We start from the raw sequence: 18473 nt of genomic DNA, 5'->3' as shown, positions 1-18473 counted from the left end.
CTATCCGTTTCTAAAACCTTCAAAATACGGAACCTCCCATTGTAACTTATATTGTATTCACTTAAATTGGAAAAGAATCGATGAAAAATAACAAAAATAATAATTTTATCGATACAGTTAGCTTCGTGACTGTTTATGCGTGAAGTTTTAAAAAATGGCAGTAACACTGACACCTAACCTAACCTCAAATCATTGTTTATTTACTTTAAAAGTTGGTTTAAAATGCAAGGAATTAAGTAAATCCTAATTAAAACCTGCCGATTATTGAATTACGACTTAAGCTACAATAAAATCCAAGAGTACCTGAACTCTCCAATTCTCCATAACATGAACAACAAAAATACTGTAATCTATGGCCTCGAATTCCAAGCCAGAGCATTGGCTCCTCAGCTTGCCGAGTCTGAAAAAGTACGGTTCCTCATCGGCACTCAGTCTCTCAAACAAGCGAACAATCAAATTCATTTAATAGACTTCAATGAGGAAACGTCCTCTGTAAAAACCACTGTTTTCCATCACTGTGAAGGTGAAATCTGGAAAATCACCACAAGTCCCTTGGAAGTATCAAAACTAGCCACCTGCTATAATGTCGTACAAACTGAAAGCAGCTGCAACTTCAAAACTGCAATTCTGAAACTTCCAGAAACAGAAAATCCTGATTCTATAGATCCTCTAAAAGTCCTTACAAAGTTTGACACTGCAGACTATGGAGGGGAGATCAAAACAACAGAGTTCCATCCAACTGAAGCCAACAAGGCTGCTTCAGTGATTGACAGCAATATAATTTTATGGGATATCTCAGACTCAACTGCATCTACCATTAAAAGGTTCCATTTGAATGGTAAACATAATCCCAAGTTTACCACAGGCAAGTGGAACCCTCATCAAGGTTGTAATCAGTTCACAGCTGCCACAGAAACTCATTTAAAAACTTATGACATGCGATCTGGAGATTTGGCCTGGCAAATAGATGGAGCTCATCATCAGCTAGTCCGAGACCTAGATTTTAATATGAACAAACAATATCATGTTGCCACATGTGGGGATGATAGTTTTGTCAAAATCTGGGACTTTCGCCAACCTTTAACCCCAGTATATTCAAGAAATGAACATTCCCATTGGGTGTGGAGTGTCAAATTCAATTACTTCCATGACCAACTTATCCTTACTGCAAGCTCTGATGCTCGAGTGTTGGTTTCCAGTGCTGCTAGTGTTAGTTCTGAGAATAGTGATGTAAATGCTACTGAAGATGAGAAGAAAATCTTGAGTGATGGGCCTTTGCAATGGTGTGAGCATGAGGACAGTGTTTATTGTGCCGAGTGGTCTCCAGCAGATCCCTGGGTGTTTGCTTCTTTGAGCTATGATGGAAGATTGTTGATATCACGGGTGAATAAGTCTTTGAAGTATCAGATTATGCTTTGAATTAGTTTTAAGAGTTTTGTGATATTTATTAAAAGATATATTATTGTAATTTATTTGTCTGAGGGGGCTGCTAAAGCCAAATATGTGTCCTAGAATCCTACACCTATTCCCAGTTAAATAACAGAATGTAATGAAAAAGTGTGTTAAATCTCAAAATGTGTTGTGCCTAAATATTAGAGCTATGTAGGATTTTTACAATATTACCTTTTAAATTGGGATTAATGGAGAAAATTGACAAACTGATTGCATAAAAAATAAATGCAGAGGTACCTAGTAAAATAACAACTACTACAAACCAATAATTTTCAAATTGAAAGGAACATTTTAATCTTCAAAAATTGTTAACTATGCAAAAATAAGATTTTCTGTCAATGATTGTTGCTCAAAAACATTTAAGAGTTGTGTGAAATTACGAAAAGTCTCGGTTTGATCACTTGTATACCAGTAGTATATATATTTGGCACGATTACAGAAATATGTGTAGTGGATGCTATTTATTTAAAATATTTGAATCCCTTTATATAGGACCAAGAAATACAAAAATTCATTATTCCGAGATTTATCAGATTTTTTGTTTCAATTAAAATAATGGTCATTATTTTTGAGAAAGGAATTGAACGCCGCTACACAATTTAACCATTTTCTATCCTGCATCAGAATTACCGCGATATATTATGAGTACATCATTTTCGAATTTGATGAATCCCTCGTGAGTAAACTGTCGGCTATTTTCTGTATTTCAAAAATCAAATTTGAATCATTTTATTTGGAAACTGTACTCTACTACTGAAAAACAACCTCTCTCTCTTAAGTAAAAATAGAATCCAGAGTATAAATGCGTCTATTAATAAACCATCTCCACAATGTCCTCGGTTAAGTAATTTGTAGATATCCCACTAAAAACCAGTGGGATTACATTATTTCTATATGCAACTGTAAAGAAAGCATTTTTGCCCTGTGGAAAGTGAAACCATGAGACCGAACGCTGCAGGTTTCCCGAAGATCTTGGCGCGAGCCTTGAAAAATGCAGGCATTACAGGCCACAAGTACGTAAGTGGATCTTTGGTATTACTACTGCAGTGTTCTCCATAACTCTTGGTTAATTTTAGTAAGAAAAGTAACGCTTTTGGGTTACATCCCTTGGCTTTGTCGATTATTTACATCCTTCTCACCCTATACTTGGCTGAGCAACTTAGGAAATTAGTCAATCACTTCACGAAAAATGAAACTTTAGTGAGGCAATTGCTCTTAGAGTTCATAGCTACTCTAGAGCTTTGTGCAGCTTGTTTTGAGCTACTTATAGGTAGGAAACCGATTAAACCTAACTGACGAAAATATATAGCATTATGATTATATATTATAAAATGTATAATGGTACCTGCAAATATTATTTGCTCACATTGATTAGGTTCACTATTAAGGCCATATGTGTTATTCCAATATGTAAAAAATCTCGTTTGGTCCTGTGGTAAGTAGATGTTTTTGGGCCACATTCATTGTCCATTATTCATATTAGGAAATTTATCTTCATTCGATGGCAAAGCGAGACGTTTTATAAGTTGGAATAACATGTAGAACAGGCTCTACTGCTTAAACAGTTGCAGAAAACTTCGGAGTGGGGACATACGCTTTACTGTTATGGCTATTAACTCTGTGGTGGTCCACAAAGTGGGGCGACGCCACCGCTTGCCCCTATTGTCCTATGGAGGAGGCTTTCACAGGTGGAAGAACCTGGCAATCTGCACTCAAAATTATTGGGGTCCAGCTAGTCGCAGCTGTGTTTACATTTAGGTGAGAGCTTAACATAGCAAAATGAATTCATTAGGGACTATGATGTTAATTAGTTAGTAATAGGTGCAGAAAAAGGACGGTATCATAATCTAACCAATGACATTGAATAAAGTGATATTCATGTTTAGATACGTGCAGCTACTTTGGGCCATGGAACTGGCAGAGACCCATAAAGACAAAGCCTATGAAGAATGTACAGCAGATTTGCAAGTCGACATGGTTTTGGGGTCTATAGTTGAGTGCGCCCTTACTTGTTCCTGCAGGGTGGTGTCAAAAATTTTGGCTGTGAAATCTTTCAAGTTTTGCGCGGTTGTCGATGCGTTCTTTGCCACAACGATGGTTGTTTTAGGTGAGTATTCAATGAAGTGTTTTGAACACAAGATTTTATCATTGATTATTATAATCAATAATATAATAAAAAATAATAATAATGCATTATGCCCATCTCTTTTTTACGCTCGTGTGTACGCTCGATAAGTCGTGAAAGGCCGAATTGATTTCAGTCTTATGTAGAAATACTGCACCTCCACGTTATGCAGTTGTAGTATGGTAAAACTGTATTTCAAGATTTTGAGGACAACGGATTCGAAGAAGGAAAGGAATTGAATGGAATTCGCAATTTCCAGATTTGTCTCTCCTTGATTTTTTATGATGTTATTTGAAAAATAGTCTTTTCAACTCAGCCAACTTCAAGTACTTAATACACCCAACTTTATTAAGTTGGATAATGTTCTGGCCGACATTAATATTTACAAGAAATGAGTATCACTAGTGTACTAATTTTCATTCAAATTTTGGTTTTAATGAGATAAAACCAAATTTAACAACCATTTTTCGACTTTACAGCGTTTAACCTATCCGGTGGCTACTTCAACCCAGCTTTGGCCACCTCTCTGAAGTTCGGATGCGCAGGTAACACTATTGTCGAACACCTGTTCACCTACTGGGTAGGATCCTGCACAGGCGCTCTTTTATCCTGCATCATATTCGAATCGAACGCAGTGCAAAGATTCCTCAAAGGGGAGAGTGTCGAAGAACGAAAGGACGAATGATTTTTTTTTATTTTTAATTTTGTTCAAGTCTTACTTTGTTGTTTTGTTTGTCCCAAATAAAGGAAGATTTTATTAAAAAATACGTGTTTTATAATTACACATAGTCAATTTTCAGACTTACCATTAGGTACTAAAAGAACACCCAGTGTACGCCCCATTAGTCACGCAGTCCTGAATTACAGTCCTCCAATAAATGTCTTTAGCTAACAATCGGGGATTGCCGATGATGATTAACAAAGCCTTCGATCGAGATATGGCAACGTTAAGGCGCCTGGGACTGGACACGAAGCCCAGACTGTGTTGCAGATCGCAGGGCAATAGGTCACTTGAGGACCTCACCGTAGACAGCACGATAATATCAAACTCTTGCCCTTGGAAATCGTCAACAGTCCCCACTTTGGGCACTGGAAATTCAGCTTCTCGGAGAATAGTACGGATTTCGCGCACCTAATCAAACCTCACATGTAGCCTCATTTGAAGTACTTAAATTTCACAACGAACCTGTTTAGCATACGGGGTAATAATTCCTATAGCAGAAGCCTGCACTCCCAGCCTAAGAAACTCGTTCATGTAATAGAAAACTTGGGCTGCTTCGTGGGGATTGTACCAGGATGGGGAGTCTGCGGTTTGATAGTTTTCGCCTTCTACTCCATGAAAAACGATTGCAGGTACTTCTCCATTAACTGTTTTAGGTAAAATTGGTTTCAGTGAGTTGAGCAAGTGGGCCTGCTTGCTTTCAGTCGAGGAAATCTATATTGAAATGTTTATTTGTGTTAAACCCACACGATTGTCATAGTGATTATGAGAAGGACTAAGTAACTTATGCAGATTATGGCGCATTATACTATATTTACTCACCGTAGGGATAAGATCTCCGTGGTAAAACAATGAACTGAAGAGATTCAAAATGGTTTCCAAACTTCGATAATTATAAAGAAGTCTAGTGATAAATCGCGGATCGTAGCCGCCGCTCTCTGCGAATCCCTGCAAATCCCTGACATAAGGAAATCGGTTTGTGAGGCGCTCCAAATAGGATTCATCCAGACCGCACTGTTTAGCTATACAGCAAAGAATCACAGGCCCAAGCTGCATGGGATCGCCTAAGAGATGAATAGTGAGAAAGGATTCCGTTGAAAGATTCCTAATTTTATTTTTAGCAAAAAAAGAAGAACTGTAAAATCTTAGAACATCATAAAAAAGACATCCAAAACACACCAGCTAAAATAATTTGCCCGGAATATTTGTCCAAAAAAGAAACAGGAATCATGACTTCCGGTTCCGACGCCTGCCCCGCCTCGTCCACGAAAATGTGTGAGAAATGCCCTCTGGGAAAAGCCATGGTATGTAAAATCCCAGCTGCAGAACACGTGGTGACGGTAATTTTGTGCCTACCCAATACGGATCTGCTGCAGTCTGAGAATAATAATTTTCAGTTTTTCAGAGTTCCCCGTCACTAAATCCTACCGAAAGTCATTCCATTCTGAATTAAAATATTCTCGTCCGAGCAGCCTTCTATGGCGACACTTCCAGTGGCACAATAGGGGGTCAATTTGAGAGGGATGTTATCGCTCATCGCATAATTTACTGAGACCAAGCGTACCAAATTTCCTGGCCTTACGACTCCCGAATCTAAATGAATTCAATTTGCAAATTGCTAAAACTTCTTAGAACATTAAATTAAAGTTTAAACTCAATCTAAATATAAGCTTTCATATTTTGACGAGTTTAAGATATTAACGATGATATCTCAAAAATCATCTATAGTCTAGGAGGTAAGGACCGGTCATGATGGATTTCACTGAGAACCTCTGTTTAAATAATGTTTGTAACCGTTCAGTTGAGACCTTTGCCGTTATGGATAGAGTTTAAACTTTATTTTAACATGAGTTTACCAATAAGTCTCAAAGCAATCAAATCAGCTGCGCTATTCGATGGTGTAGCTACTAAAATCCGGCTCTTTGGCACCAATCTCATCACCTGTAAAACACTCTCGGTGACTGTCACAGTTTTTCCCGTCCCAGGAGGTCCAAAGATTATATAGGGAAGTGGACGGGAAACTCCCTTTAAAATGTTTATTACTGTGTCTTTCTGTACACAGTTAAGCGTTTTATTGAACCTAAAGCATGGGTTGGGTTGAGGATACAGAAAAGTTAAAACCAAATGTACAAAGATGAAATTAATAAAATATTAAAGAAATAATAACGTATGTCTTAATTGTAATCGGTAACAAGTCGAAGATGCTGCAAAACTTACCATTCGAGCTTCAAAACGTTTTTTTTATTCCCAATATCTAAATGTCTATTTCCATCTTGATCAATCAAAGAATCACTCAAACTTCCATTAGATGAAAGTGAAGCGTTGCTGCCATATTTTTCCTTCTCGGCCTTTATTCTAGCTTCCCGAGCTTTGCGAAGGAGCTCAGGAGCTGTAAGCAACTTTCTCGACTTAGGACTTGTGATTTGCTCTAGACCAGCTCTATTCGGCTTATTGTGGGGCTCATAGACAAATTCCACTTGAGCATTTTTTTCTATCACTTTAGTAGGAAACAGCCAATCTCTTCCTAAGTGTTTAACCACTAAATGTATAGCGTAATGTAGCCGTCGATACGACGTTCGACCTGAGACATATACAGAGTGTCAAAAAGTGTTAAAAACATTCGAACATTTCTTTACATAAAAATAAAATTATATTTTTTTAAATTTCATATTCTTTAAATTAAGATTGGTTCACCCCTGACTTCTAGATAATAAAAAATTGTTATTCATCTTAGTTATAAGCGATCTAAAACGTCGATTTTTCTAGTTTGAAATACTCCCAAAATGAACCTACCTGGAATTATTCTAACAGAGTAATCTTCTCCTCGGTACATGTCATGAAACATGGGAGAAAACTTGAGGTAAATGTGTTTAGCGCCGACTTTAAATACGTTGCCTTCAAATTCTTCATTGGAATTTCCAAAAGGATTACTGGCAATTATCCGGTCACCCAAAATTATGCTTGGTCTCTTCTCCGCTAAATTTTCGATTTCGAGCATTAGAAAGTCTTTATTTGGAATGAAACAAGCCCGCTCCTGGTCGTATTGTCGTATGTGTATTAAGTTTGCTATTTCGTCCATGTGGAGAAGGGCGTGGAATTTTTCCTCGTAGTTGATAGGATCCTAATTAAAAAATTTTAATTAATAAAAGAAACCACCTTCTTAAACAGTTTGTTTTTTTTTATCCTAATACAAAAAAGGCAAAACTGCTTTTAATACAACTCACGAGATTTGAAAACAGGCTCCTCTGAACTACTTTAAGCTTCTCAATAAGGTCCACATTATAGTTTTTTGCGCCCCCATGCTGAATCACTAAATCCAACATCTTCTTTGGTATATCATAATTGGGAAATTTGAAAGCTTGAAATCGTACAAACCCCTGTTTCTGACCTCTAAAACTAACTTGCTTCACTTTCAACAAAAATATGAAATCAGCTCTTACCTAATCAATTGCTTGGAACTTGAATAAATGTTATTGTAATTGGGCACGTGTTTACTTTTCTGATAGTACCTGCCATTAATACCTAAATTTACGCTAATATTAACGTATTTTCCAAGTGTAAAAGATTCAAAAGTGAATTCGATAAACTCGTTACTGATCCCTATTGTTTTGGGAGTACAACTCAGCTCTAAGTTAAACTTTGAGTTGGGTAATATTTCCTTAGGTTTCTGCAATTGGTCGGTAAGAGCAATTTGGGAGTTTTCAGATACTTTCAGGCTAAGTAACTTAAAAATTTCTTTAGACTTGTTTTCTAAGTTTATGTTAAAAATCCGACTTTGGCCCAATTTGTCAAAATTAAGAAAACAATTCGAAATCTCTAACGCTGGATGAGTCAACTCAAACTTCCTGTTATCATCACTTTTAACATTTTTAAACCTGTTACTAATGAACTCAGGCAACACTTTCAAAGCCCGCCAACTGCAACCGTTCTGCTCTGATTCTATTATTTCTGCTACTACCTCGTCTCCTATCACCGGAATATATCCACAACTCAAAGAATCTCTGTCGATAAATATCTAAAAGATGATTCTAAAAATTTGGATTTAAAAGATATTATTACCATCACCTTTCTGTTAATGATCCCACAATTCTTCTGGGGATCCCATAAAGTTACTTTTCCAGCCTCAATGTGGGGCCTCATTGGCCATAGTTTATTGACTTCAATGATCTCACCACTGAGATCAAGAGCATGCTCATTCACCTCATATTTAACTTCAACTTCCACCCAGTCTCCAACGTGTGGGATAAATTCAACATGGGTATGGTCTAAATTCACTTTAATATCGCCGGGAGTGAGGAAAACGATTCTTTTCTCACGTTTTTCGACTTTGCAAACCATCACGCGGATGGCTGCGATATTCTCCCGAGGTACTACTGAGTCCCAAGTGTTGATGAAGGTTACGTTGTAAATATCAATTTTACCTTTAGTATAAGTGGAAAATAACATTTATTATTAGTCGAAAACTTTATTGATAGTGTTTTATTGCAAGGTTTGGACATTTTGGCCAATTAAAATTTATTTTCATGTGAGATACATGTACAAAAATGTCGTATTTTTCCGAATCTATATGACAAAACTGAATATTTAATATTTATTTTTCTTAGAGATTTTGACGAAGGAGAGTTAAGTAAGTTTCATTTTTGTCATCTCTGCATTTAATACTGGCTTAATGGTACTTCATATTAAATTTTCATAGTCTCAACAATTATCACGACATAATGGCGAATGTCGTAATCTTAAAATACTGAAAAATGTTCCAAAACCCTTAAATATAATTTTTTTTTTAATTTTAATTGTTAGAAAATGGCAATGCTAGTAGGTTCGTTTCATTCGCTTTTTTCGAAATTGTGAGATTTGTACAGTATACCACAAAGCGGCAATGAAATTTTCAGACTTTGGTGTAAATAAGTTGCCACTACATAGCAGTCATGAATTACATAGGTACCAAATTAGGGAAATTTTGCAACCATGGAAAGGAATACTAGTAGTCTTGGACTTAATTGCTGGCAGTGATTTAGAGTTTTGTTATTTACCAAGCATGTCTTTAATCAGATAATTAATCAATCTCTGTCCTAAATGCCAAAACCTTACCTGCATTAGAAACAACGTCTAACTATGGGCACATATACCTTCAGAAACGAGCATCTGATAAGAGACACGATCTCCAACTTGAAAATGCTGCTTTGAGTCTTCATTTGAGAACTCATAACAAGTATCAATGATAAACTTTTCATCCTTGGTACCTGTGATAGACCCTACCTTCGTGAAAAAGTTATTATCTTTTCTAGAAGAGACCTCATGAAATTTTTGTATGGTCTCTACAGAATCACCACAGTCGGAAGCTTCCAACTGGCTTTCTATCACTGTTAACTCCTCATTTTGTGCTAGAATGGCTGAGGCTTCTTCATAACTTAGTTCGGGATGAGGATTACGAAAAAATGATAATATGTAGCTAAACATAATTTTATTATTTTAACTTAAAATCAGTTCCTTCTTCCACATTTTTCTTTACTTAGCAAATCAAACTTAAACAAATTTCAAAACATAAATATGAAAATTATGAGGTTAGAAAAATTTCAGTTGACATTCGACATGATTGGGGGTTCCTCTTTACTCTGTAGAGTAAAAGAGATAAACGCACCATTGTTGATTTCTCCTTTTAGTATATGGTTGACCCGTTGTCGTCACACTGAAGAGAGAAACATAACAACCACGAGAAGTGTAATAACTTTGACATTTCGAAAATTTTGATTTCACTACAGGCGGGAAAATGAACATATTAAAATAGAACTTTTCGTATTTAGATGTATTACACACGTATTCGTCTTATAACTTCTTAGCGGGATCATATTTACATATCACAGAAATCGGTAATGAAACGCAATTCAAGGGTCACAAAAAATATTCCAAAACCACCATTATTGGCCCCGGTCAACAAAAGTAACAATTCTATAACTGTTACAAAAGAGGATCAAATATGCGGTCGGCTCCCATTGAAGTATATTTGATGAATTGCATGTTGTTTAGCAGATATCACAATGTCGACTCTTTCGAACGGGGCATTGTTGAACTGCGTCGAAAACTGCATTAATTATACATTCAAGTCAAACTTGGCTACCAAGCTTAAATGATCAGACCCCATTAGGCTATTCGGGGTATTCATAGACCCCAATTCGCTCCTTAGCGGCAGTCGATAAGTTGACAACAAGTTCAACTTGTGGTCATCCACTTTATCGCCCCGTTTCTTACCACTGTAGAAGATATAATCCACTGTTATCCATTCGTCATGAAAAGTGGTGCCTGGAAAATTTATTAGTTATTTAGCACAATCTCCCGCACTAGTGCGGCATTATGGCCGAAGCTATCTATATCCTTCTTATATGGTACTTCACCTTCACAATAGTACAGTAAAAAAAGTTGACGATATTGTCATATTTGATGCATACTATGCGAGTTTTCAATTACTATTTACCTTCTGGATCCTCTCGTAATCCATGCTGATAAGCCGATTTTAAAGCAAACGAATGAGTTAAGGTTCCAGACGAAAATAAGTCCAAGTCTATAATAGTTTTCGAACTGACTTTAACTACGTTTTTATCACTGTGGTGAAGTCTAATAAGAGCCAATTCCTCGCTTCTAGAAACGTCTTCATTTTTTTCTCTTTGCTGTAATAAACTTGCATGCTGGCACGAATCAGTTATTTCCAAGCGGCTGGGTACTAGAAGCAATACGAATAGGTACATTTAACACAAAGAATTTATATAAATAAAGGCATAGAGAAACAAATCCCACATAAAAAGTGTCCGCCTGCTGCGCAGAGCAATAGTATCCCATTCCTTCAATTATTAATAGTAATTTTTCATAAACCAATACTCAACCTACCCAAGAGAATTCCATGCTGTGGCGATTCCGACTGATGCATCTTATTCTTGGCTAAGTGATCATATTTAAGAAAACCTTTGGTTATTAGCTCATATACTACAGAATCGGGGGTCGAATTAAAATCCCCGGTAATTATTATGGGCCAATACTTGGGCACACCCTTTGTATTAAAATGGAAACTCAAACGTTCAACTTCAGTGAGTAACAGTTGTGTTTGGGCTAACCGAACATCTTGTCTTCGTGGGTTATACAATAAATGAGTGGTTGCGACTAAAATAATATTATTTCCAAATTTCTAGAAAGTACAAATAATTTTTGGTAAGTTTGTTAGGAACATAACTTTGTCGGAAATATTGATTAGGAGATCGTTATGTTATCGGCAAACTATCTAGTACTCACTACTGTAGTAATTTTACTGTTTATATTTCTGACATAGTCATGACATATTTTTTGGACCTGTTGTACAGATATTGCAAATTCGCTAACCTACAAAATGCTTGCTGGGACTTCGCCGAGGACAAAACTTCGCAATAATGGCAATATTGTCCCTATTCAATACCGAAACGTTGGGCTGATAAAATTCGACGGTTTCATATTCAACTAAAGTCAGTCTATCAGTTTTGTAATAAATGGCACAACCATCGCAGCGAATTCCCGTACGTTTCTTGTATAGTCCTTCATATCCCAACGTTTCCAGCTTACTGGGAAATGGAAATTTTATTATGAACTCAACAAATACTGCACCTGTTTTCTAAATAAGCTCATAAAAAACGGCTCCTACGACTGTGCGACCACATACAGGGGCTTACCTAAAATAGCTTTTAAGATGGGAATGCTGAACCTCTTGTAGACATAGAACGTCTGGTCTCATGGTTTTGATTTCATTAAACAAATTCTTCCATCTAAGCTCCCAATTGAGAGCTTTAGGGTTGTGAAATCTGTACAAGTATGGGTGCTCATCTAATAGATCTTGGGCCAGAACATTGTAAGACATTAAGAGGAACTCAAAACTGTGTTTAGCTGACTTCTTTTTCTGTTGATTTATCTCTTGCCAGTATCTTTTGGAAAGGACCTTTAAGTGTATAAGTGGAAAATAATAACAATATAATTTTGCATTGACATGTAAGTAACCTTTAAAACCTCAGTAACTTCTCCTTGACTGTTTGATGCAGCTGCCGCACTATCACTTCTCTTAACAAAATATCTGCATTTATGAACCAGTTTCAAATTAATGTTGTCACACATCTAAGTTACTCGCCTTTGTTGGATGTTTTGGACGTTGCGATTAGGCATTAGGAAATTGAGAGGCGTGCTATTTCGGCCCAATTCAAAATTTCTAGGCACCGACTGCTGTGGTATGTACGTATAATAATCGCCGTTTTGTACTGATGAACTTCCAAACTGGGTTTCTTGGAACGGACTATGTGCCTCAGTGAAACTTGAGAAATATCGTTCCTCACAGACAAAACCAGAAGGAAACCGAAAATTGTGAGGTGGACTAAAGTGGAGAACTCTAAGCTAAGGAGATCTAAAACAAGGGAAACTTACCTGAAATAGATATTTTCTTCACTCCTCGCTCGGCGAAAGTTCGAATTATTGAAAAGAGCATAGTCATGTGAACCATCCATTTCCTTACAAATTATATTCGAAATAATAACAGTATTGTCTGGGTTTGATAGTGATTTTTCTGGATTCAATGTGGATATTGACAGGTATTTACGGGATTTTTTAGACTAAAATTTTAATTAAGTTTAATTTCATCGCAAATTATAAGGGAAGAGTAGACTGATTATTAAATGTTGTACACAAAAATACCTCAGTGATGTGCTCCTCATTAATGAATTGTATTAAAGGTGTATAGGACAATGCATAGGATTAGCACATTTGAAAGTTTATATGGGAAATCTTGGTAACTATAGGCAACAAAAAAAATTTGATGATTTTTTGCAGAAACAAGTAGTGAAGTTTCGTTTGGTCATTTTTTATAAACTTTTATTACTTAGTTATCATGTTAATATCTTCAGGATTTTTTGAAAAAAGTATGTTTGGTCCATACTAGTCCCAATGTGTGTTAGTCCATTTTAAAGAAAATTAATCCTCTTTTCAATGCTGCGTAAACCGACTGCAACTTATATGTTTCAAAATAAAACTTTATGTTAAAACTGAAAAACTGATTGAATTGTAAAAATTTGCTGAATATCATTATAATTTACTCCAAAATGTGTCATGATACTGTAGGAATCATGTTCATGTACATTCACTTTTCATCATGTTCAAACATAATATCTATTTGAAGCCAAACTCAAACTCTTGCTTCTGGTCAGAAAACCAAAGATGAATGAAAATTTCAGATCACTCAACTAGACACATCACCAAAAGAGACATTGAAAGTTGTGTTTTCATTTTTCTCTCTTTTCAAAAGTTACCAGGATGCTCTATATAAATTACATGATTTGCCCGCATTGTGCTAGGTGAAGGCAAGAATTATATACAAAAATAAAAGTGCAATCAAACTAATTACTACTGCTACAAAGGCAAACTAAAACGATCAGAAGTTGATACAGGAAACCTGGCCACAACCGCGTGTTATGCTTAAAAAACAAATAACTATTTGAACACACAAGCATTGTTTCCTACCAGGAATAGACTGAGACTGATCCGAGGTACAATCCATACCATTTCCAGAGTAGGAAAGTGGTATTTACTTTGCAAATGTAGAGATTATTACACAATAAATTTGTTGTGAGTGATTAGAACGGTACTACCTGAAAATGCAGTCCTGAGGCACGTTGAATTTAAAAATCCAGATTTCATTTAAAATCAAATGTTTTGGCTTTGGTCCTTTTCTACTTTAGAGCTACTTTTCTGCTATTTTTGACAACTCACCATTTCTTTCTTGATTTTTTAAAATTTAATACCTACGCACAACCAGCTGCATGGAAGCCGCGTTTGTAAATCTGGCAACAGCGCAATCATGTCGAATATTCTTCCTGTCTAAGCTCACTGCATTCGATAAATTATTCACTTCGAGTGGTTTTTTATGCTTAATTATAGTTAAAGACGGCAATGGATCTTGGAAATGTCCAGGCTTAGGGGTATACTTACTTGTTAACTAATTCATGCGGCACAAGAAATGCGCAGATTGGATCAGCTATAAGTGGACGCATTGAATCGTCCTCTCATAAGCAACTGAGCTACCGAAAGTCTTAAACTTCCTGAATTGATCTGTTATACTTAAAACTCCATTTCATATCATTGATCCAAAAATAATCCTGGAGATAACGCTTATATCACAAAAAAGGTGTTTAGTAATGCTCAAATTTAATCTAAAAGTCATTTATCCAATAATTAAAATACAAAATAATCCATTAATTAATTATCTTAACGAGATATTTCGTCTAACTGCACCGTTCTTAAAATCCAAAGGAAGTCCCATTTTTCGATTTTCGATCTTCACTGTAGAACTGTCGCTGCTGATGGCACTATCGGAAGACGTGGCTTGTGAATCAGGATGAATAATCACATTTTTAAAGGGCAAGACGTTCATCATTTTCAATGGGGGTTTACTGCCGCCATTGCCGACCTTTTGCTCTTTTAAGGGTAGGCGGGGATCGACAGGGGGTTTGTACTCTCTGTTATTCGCTGGTGGTCGCCTGTTACGAGGCTTGGGTCTCCTCTCGCTTTGGCTGTGTTTAACTGGTTGAGTTCTTAAGGAGATTCTAGGCTCATCTTCATCAATATCCGCGATATCGTCATCTTCCTCTGTGATCACGCTATTCTCTATCCATTTTCTTATCCGATCTTTCTTTGCAACGCGGTCCACCGTGGTTTCGAGACCGTACTGGGTAAGAGAGCGCAGCAGCTTATTTTTCTCATCTGGTGAGCTGTGAAAGCTGTACATAGAGGGACACAAACCCTCCTCTTCCATTAAAGTCTCGTTCGTTTTCTCCATTCCTTTAGACATCCATCTATCCTCAAGATGCCTGTACGACAAACACCCATGAAGAATATTGCAGATCCGTCTTATTACCGCAACTTACCTACCTGTAAACATCTTTTAAGTCCCTGGGCCGTCGCTCCTCCTTGGGTTCCAGATATCTTTTAAAGAACCTCTGAGCCTTGGAGGAGACCAACTTGAACAGCTTAGGCTGACGAATCATGGGCAAGTTGCTGGTTTGCCAGTTGCAGTAGCGCATATACCTTGGATCATCACTAGCTGCCTTTTGCCAGGGCAAGCAGCCAGTCAAGCAGACGAAGATTACTATTCCGAACTGCCACACGTCTTGAGATGTGTGGCATCTACAAAGTTTTAACTTTAAAAGTGAATGCACGAGGCTACAGACTTTACATGTAACTCTCGTCTGTGTTCACGTCCAGGATTTCAGGAGCAGCATAAGGGAGCCACTCATTCCTGCGCAAAACCACCGATCCGGCCGGTCTAGTTTCGCCGAAATCGCAGAGTTTTATTCTGGAAAAATCGGATTTGAACACTAGAATGTTGTCCAGCTTGATGTCTCTATGCACCAGCTCGTTTTTGTGGATATATTCGAGGGCCGAAGATAGCTGTTTGGCTACTCTTTTGGTGTGCAGCTCGCCGATGCCTGTGTCCGATACATTCGAGGTCAGATCACCTTTAAAAAAGAGAGAAGAACTATAGAGTCCCTTTTTGCAGTTATGCACTTGGAGCTTTAGTGAGTGAAACCAAGAGCCAATTAGGCGGTCGACAAGTGCAAGGGAGACAAGCTACTGTTTCCCCTTCCATTGTCAACAATCGCCTAGCGTCGTTGACTTGCAAGTACTACCCCTTAATCCAGGGATGGGTATAGTTCTACGTGATTTTGGACGACAAGAATTACGCGTATACACGCAAGTCCTTGGAAAACAAATTCCATGATAAGTTTCAATGTAACCTTACCTCCACAAACACCATGATAAAAATGGCATTTTTAAATCGTATCAATTAAACAACGGAGTGTGTGACAAAACAAGCCTATTTTGTCACACACTCCGTCCTCGGATTAAGGCGTACTGCTTGCGAGTCAACGGAGCTAATTCATCGTGGACAATGGAAGAGGAAACGGCAGTCTGTCTCTCTCGCACTTATCCACCGCCTAATTATCTTTTGCTGCACTCACTAAAACTTCACGTGCGTAGAAGCGAAAAAGACGCTCTGTGTAATAGTTGTCATCACCGAGCGGACGTTTATCATAGAAAATTCAGTCGGCGTCAGAGCTTTGATCTGGTTAGGTTAAAGCGTTCCGCCAACAAACTCCGCAGAGTCCTTGGAAAGAGGTGGAACAACACATTTTTGCGAGTAAAAAATCAAAACGCTGTACTTCATCATTCTTAATTACAACTTTGATAATCATCTATAGAGTGGTCCGAAAAATAAATTGAATTAGGCCCATTCAAAATGGTGAAAAGTCACTTCCTTCAAATGGGACACCCTATATTTTAATACATGGGTTAAAAGGCAGTTTCCCTCTGCATTCACTCAGAATTTTTTTTTTAATTCTTACATAAGGATGTTTTTTAGTTATTTGAGTTTTGACCAGGTACACTTACTCATAGAAAAATGTTTGGAAACAGATGATGGACATTTTGAACAATTATTAAAATAATTTGTTGATAAGTAGTTGAGAATATTACAGCACCGAGCACTTAACTGTTTAAAATATTTATTTTTTATTTTTGAAATTGGAAATTTAAATAATTCCAAACAGCTTTTATTTAAGAGTAGGAATATGCTTCATGACTGAATGCAGAATGAAATGTTGCCATATGAAACGTGTAAGGTAATTTTTCAATAAATTAGAGATTTTGGAGGTTTCCTGGATATGTAAAAACTGAAAGTTAAAAATAGAACATTTTAAAACAGTTGGAAAAAGTAATAATTAAACGTAACACCCCATTTTTTAAATGAGGCAATTTCCTATTTCGTGCTGAAGCGGACTTCTGCGCCAATAGAATTTGATTCAAATAATCATGTAAATGTAGTGCGTATTTAAATAGAAACATTGAGCCAAATTCTCAAAAAACTTACTGGAACTATCCTCAGTGGCGCACTATAATTTTTCTTTGAAAAGCGGTCCCTGATATGAACATTTTCCGACCTAAGGAAATTTTGATTTTAAATGAGTTCCATGCGGCAAGTAACCTCTACGCCAATGATATTAGTATTAAAAAATAGAGAATGGATAATTGGGGAGAAGTATTGTGCCAAATTCAGTGACGCATTGTAATTTTTTCTGAAAGGCGCTTCTGTGATCGATTATACATTTGAATGGTACTTTGTTTAAAAATGATTTTCCTACGTATAAAAGATATTCGCTTCCTGAGGTCCGACGACTTCCTTAAATGGTTTTCAGCTCACCTAAAGGAGCATACTCCTGCGAAAACACATAGAAACCAGCGGTCTCAAAGGCAACATCATAGGCCGATATCACGTTTTTATGGCACCTCAGATTGAGCCCATAGTGAAACTCCCTGTAGAAGTCCTTGAGGGCCGTGTAGGGCTTGGGCAGGGCCTTCAAGACCATCTCCGTGTCTGTGGCCTTGTGTTCCACCAAGAGGATTTTGCCAAACCATCCTTCTCCCACTATCTGGAGGATGTCGAACTCTTCAATTAGATTAACCTGCGGGTAATTGATTTGTAGAGCGATCGTAGAGCATTGCTGAGTTGGTACCTTTTCGAGCTCAAATTCCCTTATCCTATGTATGCCATTTCCATCCAATCGCGATGGTTTTGTTGGACTGTTCATAGCCTCTTTTGCATATTAATTGGTCGGCTAAAAATGAGCATTAATTATGTAAAATCCAAGTTTGGATTCCAAAAAATGATGTCACTTCGGCCTAGGAGGCGGCCCCATTTGTCTTATTATAGAGTGTGATGAAAGTCGCTGTTAAAGACCTGAAACCGCCCTACCTTATTTAGTTTTTGTAGTAAACTTAACACCACATTTGTCGCATTCTGAATGTGGAGACCCGCACTTACACGAATTAAAAACTATGGAAATATTGGGATAAATTGTTGGTGTTTAGCGTTACGTGGCTGGACTGAGTTACAAAGCGCCGGAAATGTTGGCTTTTGGCCCAGCTTTTTCTCGACACCTCGTGTATTTTTAGCTTCGTGTCTGGCTTTGTTGTATTGTCTCATATCTCTGCCTGATGCATATCTGGGTCCAGGCGACACGATGTCTATCAACAAAAATGCGAAATTTCCAACCTACATAGACGGGCGCTGATCCAGATCCGAGATTGTTAGTATTCCTAATTAACGATCCAGTCAAACGA

At 37.2% G+C, this 18473-nt stretch overlaps 5 protein-coding genes across 9 annotated transcripts; 2 read left to right on the top strand and 3 right to left on the bottom strand.

Annotated features, from left to right (window-relative positions):
* The first annotated feature begins 148 nt into the window (after window positions 1-148).
* Window positions 149-1468, top strand: LOC136348397 (EARP and GARP complex-interacting protein 1). The gene has a single exon (XM_066299187.1). It carries the CDS (start codon window positions 328-330, stop codon window positions 1417-1419), a length of 1092 nt encoding a protein of 363 aa, XP_066155284.1. The 5' UTR covers window positions 149-327; the 3' UTR covers window positions 1420-1468.
* Window positions 1469-2089: 621 nt separating this feature from the next.
* On the top strand, window positions 2090-4335 carry AQP (aquaporin). 2 transcript variants are annotated; one of them, XM_066299188.1, is made up of 5 exons: window positions 2090-2465; window positions 2529-2722; window positions 3018-3210; window positions 3339-3559; window positions 4057-4335. In XM_066299188.1, exons 1-5 carry the CDS (start codon window positions 2392-2394, stop codon window positions 4260-4262), a joined length of 888 nt encoding a protein of 295 aa, XP_066155285.1. In that variant the 5' UTR covers window positions 2090-2391; the 3' UTR covers window positions 4263-4335. The 2 variants fall into 2 exon arrangements, with proteins under 2 accessions (XP_066155285.1, XP_066155286.1); XM_066299189.1 differs by having other exon boundaries at window positions 2104-2469; window positions 4057-4334.
* On the bottom strand, window positions 4055-9766 carry LOC136348395 (probable RNA helicase armi). The gene is made up of 12 exons (XM_066299180.1): window positions 9428-9766; window positions 8364-8719; window positions 7739-8313; window positions 7523-7688; window positions 7092-7419; window positions 6516-6879; window positions 6155-6378; window positions 5727-5891; window positions 5478-5675; window positions 5121-5362; window positions 4764-5012; window positions 4055-4709 (listed from the first exon to the last, which is right to left on the bottom strand). The coding sequence occupies exons 1-12, from the start codon at window positions 9756-9758 to the stop codon at window positions 4386-4388; spliced, it is 3522 nt and encodes a 1173-aa protein (XP_066155277.1). The 5' UTR covers window positions 9759-9766; the 3' UTR covers window positions 4055-4385.
* Window positions 9767-10089: 323 nt separating this feature from the next.
* angel lies at window positions 10090-14094 on the bottom strand. Of its 4 annotated transcripts, none has more exons than XM_066299183.1 (9): window positions 13946-14094; window positions 12729-12913; window positions 12439-12678; window positions 12312-12384; window positions 11990-12252; window positions 11667-11881; window positions 11181-11450; window positions 10771-11016; window positions 10090-10598 (listed from the first exon to the last, which is right to left on the bottom strand). In XM_066299183.1, exons 2-9 carry the CDS (start codon window positions 12806-12808, stop codon window positions 10390-10392), a joined length of 1596 nt encoding a protein of 531 aa, XP_066155280.1. In that variant the 5' UTR covers window positions 12809-12913; window positions 13946-14094; the 3' UTR covers window positions 10090-10389. The 4 variants fall into 4 exon arrangements, with proteins under 4 accessions (XP_066155280.1, XP_066155279.1, XP_066155278.1 ...); XM_066299182.1 differs by having other exon boundaries at window positions 13802-14087; XM_066299181.1 differs by having other exon boundaries at window positions 13818-14087.
* A 406-nt stretch (window positions 14095-14500) lies between these two features.
* On the bottom strand, window positions 14501-18358 carry LOC136348213 (serine/threonine-protein kinase SBK1-like). The gene is made up of 6 exons (XM_066298862.1): window positions 18106-18358; window positions 17867-17968; window positions 17554-17815; window positions 15529-15811; window positions 15225-15479; window positions 14501-15163 (listed from the first exon to the last, which is right to left on the bottom strand). The coding sequence occupies exons 2-6, from the start codon at window positions 17939-17941 to the stop codon at window positions 14557-14559; spliced, it is 1482 nt and encodes a 493-aa protein (XP_066154959.1). The 5' UTR covers window positions 17942-17968; window positions 18106-18358; the 3' UTR covers window positions 14501-14556.
* Window positions 18359-18473: the final 115 nt, after the last annotated feature.

Source organism: Euwallacea fornicatus, chromosome 32, assembly GCF_040115645.1.
Source record: "Euwallacea fornicatus isolate EFF26 chromosome 32, ASM4011564v1, whole genome shotgun sequence".
In the NCBI taxonomy this organism is placed as follows: Eukaryota; Metazoa; Arthropoda; class Insecta; order Coleoptera; family Curculionidae; genus Euwallacea; species Euwallacea fornicatus.
The sequence above is the reverse complement of the archived record's forward strand: the minus strand, read 5'-3'. Positions and strand labels throughout refer to the sequence as shown.